This window comes from Spea bombifrons, chromosome 10 (assembly GCF_027358695.1).
Source record: "Spea bombifrons isolate aSpeBom1 chromosome 10, aSpeBom1.2.pri, whole genome shotgun sequence".
NCBI lineage: Eukaryota > Metazoa > Chordata > Amphibia > Anura > Pelobatidae > Spea > Spea bombifrons.
In genome coordinates this window covers 2,489,787-2,500,421 of record NC_071096.1, presented here as the reverse complement: position 1 = coordinate 2,500,421, position 10,635 = coordinate 2,489,787, and the positions used below count along the sequence as shown (strand labels likewise).

At 47.4% G+C, this 10,635-nt stretch overlaps 1 protein-coding gene across 1 annotated transcript in view; it reads left to right on the top strand.

Annotated features, from left to right (window-relative positions):
* The first annotated feature begins 8,940 nt into the window (after nt 1–8,940).
* The window catches only part of PLEKHA7 (pleckstrin homology domain containing A7), a 72,109-nt gene continuing 70,414 nt past the window's right edge, over nt 8,941–10,635 (top strand). Inside the window, exons 1-3 of the mRNA XM_053449743.1 lie at nt 8,941–9,032; nt 9,144–9,220; nt 10,407–10,464. Of these exons, the coding sequence (XP_053305718.1) occupies nt 8,959–9,032; nt 9,144–9,220; nt 10,407–10,464 (209 nt within the window). The 5' untranslated portion in view covers nt 8,941–8,958. The remainder of the gene's footprint in view (nt 9,033–9,143; nt 9,221–10,406; nt 10,465–10,635) is intronic.

Sequence of the window (10,635 nt, the reverse complement as noted above, 5' to 3'; positions counted from 1 at the left end):
CTCGTTGCGTTTGTTTCATTGTCTGTAAACGTTCTGGACGCCGGCCGTTGAGGTTGGTCGGGGGATTGGTTTTTCAGTTTAGTGCAGAGACCCCCTCTGCTTTCTGACTTCAAAATACCAAATATGTGTGTATATACTTATAATGGGGGGGCATTTTGAAGAGTATAAAGAGTGATTATACTGTAGTCCTGTTATAAACACAATACTGCGGGGGTCCGAATACATGGTGGGGGGCGGTCGGCTTAAATAACGGGAGGAGTTCTTGGTGTAACTGGCCGAAGCCTCGTCTGGTCGCCTCTTGGTGATCATCGGCGTCTCGTGGGGGGGCGAAGGTTTAGGATCGCTGAAGCCGACTGCGACACGACTCTTCACACACGTTGCCCCGCATGGGGACGGATCTGGGGGAAGAATAAAACCTTATAAATTGCTTTAATGGCATCAACAGTGTGCTACAAATGGTTAATGCCTCTGAGTAAAGGCTTTTTTGGTGTCCTCTATCTGTAGAAAGGGCTTCACCCTGCGGATGGATAGTAATTGGAGGTAATTGCTTGATACGCTCCGGGCCCCTCGCTCAGCGGGGAGACCCCTGGACCCCTCTGTGTGCTGATGCAGAGTAATTGTTTATTTCCGTGGGTCCCGATCACCTCGATGCGTTTCTACGCTGAAGGCTTCGCGTGGACAGTTTTCCTAATTAGATTATAAAAGCATCCACAAAACACTTTCAGGAAAGCGGGGGGCTGTCTGGCTTACAGCAAAGAGACAGCCGCTGCTTCTTTACCTGAAATCCGTTTTATGGTGTAAGATTTTTAAGGGAATTTAATCAAAATCGAAGCGCGAAGCAAGCGGGGACAGTTCTAAAATTCCAGTTCTTCTACCCAAAGCTGTGAGGTACGGCTCAGTCAGGGCGTCGGATCCGGTTCTTCGAGGGGAATGCGGGTTCTGCTGCTGGAGCGTCTCCCCCTCGAGTCCTGCACCGGTCAGACCCAATAACTTTGTTGTGAGATTTAATGCCCAGAAGATACAGACCTGCAATTTAATAATGTGGCTGAAATGATAATGCAGCAGGAGCACGCGGTGCGATTAATATTTTGGTGGCCAGTAAGTAAGCCTCATGGCTATTAAATAACCGGCGGCTGACCAGTATAACGCCGGCGGTTCCCGTCTCCGGGGGGTGAATGTTTGAGAAGCGGCTCGGAGACGTCCGATCCGAACGCCCCGCAGAGACGCGCCGTTGTGTTAAAGCGGCTATCAGAGAATCTCGAGAGCGCGGTGGGAATCCTGAAACGATGATTTTTTTGCTGAAAATATGAAGCTTTGGGAGGACGAGAAAGTTACTTTTCTGACCCGAGAGTCATTAAAGCATTAACCCTATAGCCCCTGTCCAGAAATTCGTGTCATGTTTAAGCAGACAGGCTGCTTATAGTCGCCCCCCTTCTGGTCATGTATGGAATATACATGACCAGAGGGGGGGCGACTATAATGAGGTTATAGAGCGGGTATACAGGTGACACCTAACCCCCAAATTTATCCTTCAGACAGAATTTAATACTTAGAATTTACGGGACCTTTTATTAGACTGACATAAAAATGTAAAATTAGATGCTTTCAGGAGCTCGGAGGTCTCTTCTTCGTAATAATTCAGTCGGAGTAAACGGAGCTCATGGGCCCTTTTTAGCCTCCAATGGTTTCATTTTTGGTCAACAGAACTCAGAAGGCACTCGGCAGATGGTTGGGATCGGTTACAGAATCCCACCGCGGAGTATCCCACTCGGTTTAGTCTTTAAATGAACCCAAAAAATCTGCAAGGGGTCCCCATTATACAGACCCCCCTCAAACTGCAGGGGTATTTATGAAGTGTATCCCCCCCACGGAGCCGTTACCCCGATCACGCGGAATTAATCGTTTTCTGAGTTCCTCGGCTTTAGACGCCTCGTTAATCTTTATTTCCCGCGTTAATCGGAATCTGGCTGCTTCGGAAAACCTGTGTGTAAAAATTCACGGCGTGTGACCGAGACGGCGAGGATCTGAATGTTAATTCCTCCGCTGGGGGCCGGATCCATAGAACATTCCTTATTGCGTTCGGTGAGATGAGGAACCCGAGCGGCTATCGGAGGGGCGGCGTGTATCGTGATTCGCCCAATAGAAACACTGAAAGTCTATCACGATAAAATCACCGGATTATTTAAAAAAAAATGAAAGAGAAACATTTTTGGGGGGACTTAAAGTTTAAGTAGTGAGTTTCACTTTACTGAAAGAGTGGTAGATAAGTGGATCAGCTTCCCAGCGGAAGTAGTAGAGGGTAATACACTGAGGGGATTAAACATGCATGGGATAGACATACGGCTCCTGAATCTAAGACGAGACCAACGACTGATTAAGGTTTGAGTCTTTACAGCAGGAGAAACGGGCGGCTAGACGGGGGCCGATCTGCCGACAGGTTCTATTCTTCTGCGATTTCATGAATAATGTTGTATTTTGTATTTCATCCTCCAGATCTCTTCAGTAAATTCTTCCTTTCTTGTCAATAATTGCCCCAAAAAACAAACCAGACATTTTTGTTAGAGGTCATTACATGGAGAATGGGGGGAGGTGCAGTTCCACAAATGGCCACCGGGGGGCAGACCGGATACCAGCCCTGGTGCTTCGCTTCTCAGGTTAACCTCTACTTGCCCAGGGATACAGTGTTAATAGTTCAATATTTGATTCGTTCATTAAATAAATAATATAACTGGTAAAATTCCACATTCATATTAAAATAAATTATCCCCGTGGCTCGCGATTAACCTGTTAATAAGCAGGGAAAACTCACAAGAACTCAAAACTAATAAACAGCTGCGATTGGCCGTGTTTTATAGAAGCTAAAATAGGTTTATGTTAGATTTTGTTACATTGTTTTAAAAACAGTCTATACAGAAATCCAGATTAGGCTGAAGTTTTGCATTATATGGTAATCTTGAAATAATACTTTTTAAAATTATTTACTTTGTAGCTAGAAATTGTTAAAAAACAAAGTCGGATATATATTTATATTTATATATGTGTGTGTGTATAAATATATATATATAATGTAATTATTATTAGGTAAATACTTCTACTGACGCTCTAATAATACTCCTAGCTTTAGAGGGCAGCGCTCGGGGGTCGGGTTTTCAGAGATGAGCAGAATGAGGGGCCGACGCTGGGGAGCTTCTCCTGCAGCAAGGGCTGGGCCGGCCCTGTATAATGTATAGTTAATGCAAGGGGTGTGCTGAGGCGCATGGAGGCTGCGAGATGCAGTGAAAACAGGGCTCCCGTGAGGCAAAATCGAGGGGAGAACAGGAAAGGAAGGGAGAGCTGCATGGATAACGAGAGAGTGAGTGTGTGTGTGTGGGAGAGTATAGTGTTAATGTAGATAAGTGTGTGTATATGTATGAGTGTTGACGTGTGCAGCTAGAGTGTGGGTTAGTGTATGATGTCAGCGTGAGTGAGTGAGTGTGTCAGTGTATGATGTCAGCGTGAGTGAGTGTGTCAGTGTATGGTGTTGGGGTGTGTAGATATGTTAATGTATAGTGTTAGGGTGGATGAGTGTGTGTATATGTATGAGTGTTAATGTGTGGAGCTAGAGTGTGGGTTAGTGTATGATGTCAGCATGAGTGAGTGTGTCGGTGTATGGTGTTCAGGCGTGTAGGTATGTTAATGTTAGAGTGTCGGGGGTCAGCCTCGGGTTAGTGGTGTTTGGGGGAGAAGTGTTTGTATATACGTGAGTGTAGTGTCAGAGTGTGTGTATATTAGTCTATGGTGATAGCATGAGTGTGCATGTTACTATGTGGTGTCAGCATGTGTGTGAGTGCTTGGTGTTATTGTGAGTGTGCGTGTCACTGTATAGTGATAGAGTGTCAGGGGTGAGACTGGGGTTAGTGCTGTGAGGGAGAAAGTGTATGTATGATGATGTTGTGAGTGAGTGGGTGTATGAGTGGGTAACTGATTTATCGAAGCATTACTCGGAGTATCTCACTCAAGCTCAGGGTTTGTTAACGGGACTCATCGGCTTAACGAGTTTCCCAATCACTGTTTAAAGAGAACGGCCTGAGATGAAGTGCGAGCCGCGGACGCCGCGTCCGAAGCCATCAATCTCTCTCGCAATTTGCTTTTATTCTTTTGGCAAAAACAACGAATTCTTTCATTATTTCAGATTCCTTAAAATGAATGATATTTTATTTTGCCTGTTTTGTTTTTTTTCCTCCCCAGCTGTTTTTTTGGCACATTCTGTCATTAAGGAAAGTGCTTTGTGATGAATGAGTGGGACGCGTCGGGGGCCGGGGGGGGGCGGTTTCAGGAAAGTCTTGGCCAACGAGACGAGGCGACGATGAATCCGGCCGGGTGCTGAGCGTTAATAATTAGTATAGTAATAGCAGAATTCATTATTATTAACCCCTTAATGACAAAACCCATGTACGGGCTCAAAATGCATTGTTTTCAATGGGTTTAGGGACCGCCCATTGTCTTTAAGGGGTTAATATATTTAAAGCCCCCCCCCAGACGCCACGTACACTTTAACGCTACGACAGCTGTGCGGCCCCTTTAAGTGTTCGTGGCGGTCTCTGCAGACACGCATTTGCCCCTTTCCCAACCTCCCCGGGGTGCAGTTCTGCGCTGGAACTACAACTCCCATCATCCGCAGAGCAGCAGGAGCTTTAAGTTAGAGCCATCGCTCTGTACAGATATTTAGACCGAACGCCGTTATCTCGCTCGCTTTCCCTGAGGTTATTTTGGTTTCAGACACATTTTTTTTTATATAAAAATCATCTAATTGATTAATTGCCCCCAATTTTTTGTTTTGGGGGGGTCACAGAAGGTCACATGAATCCTCCGTTCGCCGATCGCAGCCAGAGATCTGGAGTTTTTTTTATTCCAGGGTAACATTCGGACCCAAGGTCAAGCGCCTGAGCGATTCGCAAACCGCATTACCCCCCCCCATTCCCCTCACTGACCCCCCCGCCGGTGACTATTAACATATTTATGGGCCGATGAAGGGCCGGCTGATTACCCTGCGATGGGAGTCTGTGCTTTAATGTGACGCAGAGGCAGCATTAGAACCCTAATGATATCCTAATGGAACGGCCGGGGTATCACTTCAAATAAAAGCGCCCCGGGAGCTGCATATATAAATCCTGCCCAGAGAACGAGCGGGGAGCGGGGGGAGAGGGACGCGGGGGGGGCATAAATTATCTGCAGTGCTTTTATTTAATGAAGGTTCTCTGATCACCTTACTGTCCTTACAAACCAACCAGCAACTTAACAATACGGGAGAGATAACCGAATGGGGAGGAATAATCCTGCAGAACCAGAGAATGATGGCGGCTCCTATAGTATACACGCTGCGTAAGGTGGGTGTCTAATAAACAGAAATTATATCCTAACCCGCAAACATAATCACGCGGTTATCTACTGTATAGAGCTGGGAAACGTATTATTTTGGGGCAAAAATGACATTGACTTTTAACCCTTTCCAGACCAGGGACAAGCTGGCGACAGAGAAGGTTTTTTTTTGCTTTGGAAGTTGGTTTCTACGTTTGCTGACCCCCCTCCCCGCACCCCCCCCCAGAATTTCAAAGAATTTCCAGCTTTATTATTCAACTGCGCATGATAACGTCGCGCATGTCGCAAGATACGGGCTTACAAACTCACTCTTTCATTTGAATTAAAGGGTTAATTTACTTTTTTTTTTTTTTTTTGCTGCAAAAGAACAAAGATGGGAATTAAAGAATGAAAGCCTAATGTTTAAAGGCGCTTTATTCTTACATCCATGATACATCTGCCCCAAAACCCGGAAAGGGGTAACCCGGAGCCCGCCGCCCCCCCCAGGGTCTGCGGAGAACATCTCTATGTAATGAAATCCGTTTAAAGCCACCGCGTCCTATAAACAAACGATTCATACGCTAAAAAAACGTGAAACTTTGTATTGAGATCCCTTCTGTGTTGCAGATATTTAGGACAGAGTCCTGCATCGGTCCGAGAGTCCTGCATCGGTCCGAGAGTCCTGCATCGGTCCCAGAGTCCTGCATCGGTCCCAGAGTCCTGCATCGGTCCCAGAGTCCTGCGCCAGTCTTGGAGTCCTCTACCAGTCCTAGAGTCCTGCGCCAGTCCCAAAACACATTAGAGGTTTTTCAAGAGACGCAGATGAGAGAGGCGACCGGATGAATCTAAACCCAAGAGATGTAATGTTGGTGTGAAATTTCCTTAAAAACTATATATTTTGTTTAAAAATCTTTATTATTAATTCCCCAAAAACAAAATAACAAAAATGACATTAATTACAAATATTTTGACAGCTCCGGCACAGACTGTCTTTCATTAACCCCCGAGGCGCCTCATCTTGTGTTTCCTCCCATCTCTGTTCGGACTCGTATATATTTTTCCAAATGAGGGGTCTTATCATATACCCCCCCCGGGGGGCACAAAGGATTATTCAGGGACATTTTAGTTTTTGGCTCTAAATAAAATACATGATAATTATAGTTTTGCCTGCAGGTCTTACTCTGCTTGGGACAAATTACCTTTATTTTGTAATCAATTCAGCCAGAAATTTGTAAAAATGTTGTAAAAATAGGTTGTTTTGCAGAAAAAAATGTGACCTTTGACATAAAGACATTTCGACAAACCTCCCTTTCCACGAACGGCGCGATCGACTTCTTCTGTTTGACGCAGCGACGCGCCTTTGGGTTTGAAAGTCTGCGAAGGTCAAAGAGTGAATTCAAATGCTAAAAATGGGTAAAAAAAACCCTTAAATGTGGTTAATATTAGTAAATAACTTAATATGTAATCAATATTTTTCACACGCCTCGTATCTCCTCCTCACTTGGGAACGGACTAAAAATCTTCTCTTTTGGGAGTTTTTCTTATATAAAAATTGTCATAATTCTAAACACAAAGTCTCTCCACCAATAGGAAGACAGAACAAGAAGCGAGAACAATTTGGGGTTCTTTAAAGTTCCCGAACTCCTTGAAATGTGTTTTATCTTATAATATTCCCCATTTTCTCTGTAATAACAGAAGCGTCAGTGCTCTGGACCAATCAGAACGCACCGTTCACATACAATTCTGGTAAAATGAAATAAATTAAATGTCTGTTTTTAATGATAATTAATATTAAGCCCCCAAAAAAGAACTTTCCAAGCCGAGTGGAGATCCGCGGCTCGTGATTGGTTGGCGGTCCAAATATTAGGAAAATGCATCAATGTTTATAAACATAATAAATAAACAGACTTCTGACGCTAAATTTTACAGCTAAAAAGTTAAGTTTCTGCTGAACTTGAGAGGAAAAGTAAATTCCTTTTAACATTCGAATGGTTAAAACAGAGTTAACCCCTTCATCGCCAGGCCTAACCTACAAACCATTGTTTATCTCGACCTGGAAGATGAGTTAATGATTACGTTGGTGTCACCCCCCCCAGCTGCCCCCGCCCCCCCCCACCGCTGGATCTGGTGACAATCTAAAGCGTCCCTCTCCTGATTGGCCAGAGACGCTGCGGGGCGAGCGCGCGAGGCCTCGCCGTCTGTTCAAAGATCTCTCCGCAGGTACAAAGTCTGAACGAGGGATCCCTGCCAAAGGCCCTGCTTCCCGCCGGCAGTCCTGCTCTCCATGCGCGGTTACTTTGTATTCATCCCCCGGTATTCCCCAACAGGCAACACAATTGCCATTTTAACCCCTTGGTGACCGCAGAATCTCACGCTGAATACAAACGCATTACGCTTTATTTTTGTTAAATCTAAGGGGGTTGTAATTAATAATAATAATAATAATAATAATAAGAAAGAGTTAGGGTTTCGAGCTTTTGAAAAACCTCTGAATTCTCATCTGTATGTGTAAGGGGCTCCGTCACCTAAACGGGTTTGAACGGAAGGTCTGAACCCGCGATCCATGACGGGCGCAGTTTGTATCTTTTTTTGTACATTTGTCAGTCATTTGTATTTGCAGACCCCGGCATCCAAGACGAGACCACCTTAAAGGGACGCCGCGTTAAAGTGATTGACTTTAGGAGAAGCTGCAGCTCCCTCCTCGGCGGCCCGACATTTGGCTCGAAGCAGCCAATCCACGGCCGGCCGGATCCTTCCGTGTATCACTTCCTGCCGGATTTACTTATGGATTCAAAATTAGAACCAGCCAATAGGAGAAGAGATTTCCCTGCGGCAGCGCGGGGCCTCCGGCCGACTGAGGAACGCAGAACACGAGAAAAAAAAAAAAATGTTCTGTATCGCATTAAATCGCGGGGCGCTCCTTTAATTCCCGCTGTTTTCGCCGTATTTCTGAACATTTTGTTATTTGTGGGATTTCTGCCTGAAATCTCAATTTATGAATTACTCCTCGTCCGGGGCTTCAGGGTCTGTAACTACCCCAACGGTTTAAACGCCCACAGACTTTAGTTAGGTGGGTGGGGTCAGAGGCGGGGCTTTACCCAGACTTTTTATGTGACTTTCTGCCCTATTGCGGGGTATTTGTGTAACTGAGGGGGGCATTTGGAAGAATAATGAGTTTAGTTACCCCGTTTGATTTATAAAGTCGCATCAGAAGGGGGGGGAGAGTAAGTAACCCATGGACCGTCCCATACAAGCAGGGACGCCCGGCAGGTGTGGTAATGAGCGGCTGGTGTCCCGGGTCTGTGAGCTCCTATCACGCGCAGCCAGCCCCGGAGTCGCCCCCGCTTGGAGAATAAATTCTGGCCGAAATCTGGAATCTCTCCAGCAGCTTCATCCCCACAACTCCCAGCCAGCTCGGCGGCCCGGGGACTCCCACGAATCCCAGCCGGCCACCTTCCGAGAACTCTGACTCCCAGGACACGCAGCCGCCGCGCGCAGTCTCCCAGCACCGCACCTGCCGCGTACTCCGCAGTGCCCGTGCGCGCTCCCGCTCGCTCCCCTCCCCCACGTGCCCGCGCCCCCCCTGTCCCGGGGCAGGCAGTGCGGGGCGGGGGGGTGAAGATGGCGGCCGGGCAGCGGCTCCCGGAGCTCTGGTCGTACGGGGTGTGCGGGGACGGGCGGGTCTTCTTCGTAGAGTGAGTAACAGGTGCCGGGACGGGGGGTATTCGGGGACTGGGGGTATCCGGGGACGGGGTACCGGGGCTCCGGGGGGTATCGCGGCACTGACCGTCTCTCTCTGCCCGCAGTGACCGGACTCACAGCACCAGCTGGCTGCACCCGCGGACCGGGGAGCCCGTCAACTCCGGACACATGGTCCGCTCAGGTGGGGCAACTGCGGGGGAGCTCGGGGTAAATACTGCGGGCGGGGGTACTAACCGTACACGGGGGGGTAATACTCTGAGCACTGCGTGCAGTCACCCCCCTCCCGGGAGTATTATGCGGGGTAATTAGGTGTCAGCAGCAGCATCATTAGCATTAATACCCGGGCGGGATCTGCCCCCCCCACCCCCGGGGTCGGGCTCCAGTCTTTAATCCGGAGTCCGCGTTAATCCGGATTGTTAGTACTCCGTGTAATGGGTATTAATACTAAATCCTCAGGGGGGGGGGCAGAAATGTATATCGGGGCATTAATACTCCGTTAGTACTGTGTGAGGGGGTGTCTGGAGTATTAATGCTGCCCCAAAGTATTAATTAACTCTTTCTGTGACACAGGGCACGGCTTTGGGGCTTTTAGTTTAAATTTAGCAATATCGGAGTATTGCTACCGCATACCTGCTAAGTGTCCCTGTTCAGTTTTGCTAGTCCCTCTTTATAAATTGGAGTAAATAAACAATTATTCCTCTTCTAAATGCCCCCCCTCAGTTATTCAAATACCCAGCCATAGGGCACAAAGCCACACCCCAGCCACGCCTCTAGCCACACCCCTGAAATAGAATGTTGGGGTATATTCTGTGTTAATCTGGGGGGTTTGTGTATTAGAGGGGGGCACACAGTATTTGCCCCCTTCTCCTTGTTACCTCTTTGCTACAGGCGCTCTTTAATTCGGTTAACCCTGCGGTGGACTAAAAGCCCCCGGAGCTGCCTGTTACCCTGGCATTGAAAGGGTTAACATCCATTCATTATTCTAATCCCTGAAAATGCCATACCCCGCAGAAATACACTTTTTTTATATCGTGATAAAAAGTTAGAAGCCTCATTAATCATTGTCAAAATTGGGTTCCGGTTACCACCTCTACTGGAAGGCTGCTCCGGTTATCCACCACCTTCTTGGTTAAAGAAGTTGGGGAATAAGTGGTTAAATTCCTTTTCCGTGGATAAAATATGTTAATATTACCTTTTTAGGGGTAACTTTAGCCCTTTTGGTGAAAGGTCACTGTCCCTAAAAGTGGCGTTTTCGCGGTAAATGACCCCGTTTTTGCCCGGGATCCCCGGCGACGGGGCGGGGGCGGCCGCTGCGAGTCCCGATGCGTTCAGTTAATCGGCGTTTCCCCTTTTTCTTAATTTTGCAGATCTGCCTCGAGGCTGGGAGGAGGGATTCACTGAGGAGGGCGCCAGCTACTTTATCGAGTGAGTGCACTTGGCTTGCCGGCCCCCGGCGGCCCTCCGTCACTTGGCTCTGCTGTTTGCGTTAGGGAGGGAAGTGTTGTCTTTGGACGTCGCGCCTTCTGCTCTTTTGTCCTCCCCGCGGCGTTTGGCGTCGCTCCTCCCGCTGCGATTGGCTGTTTGTGGAGATAAACA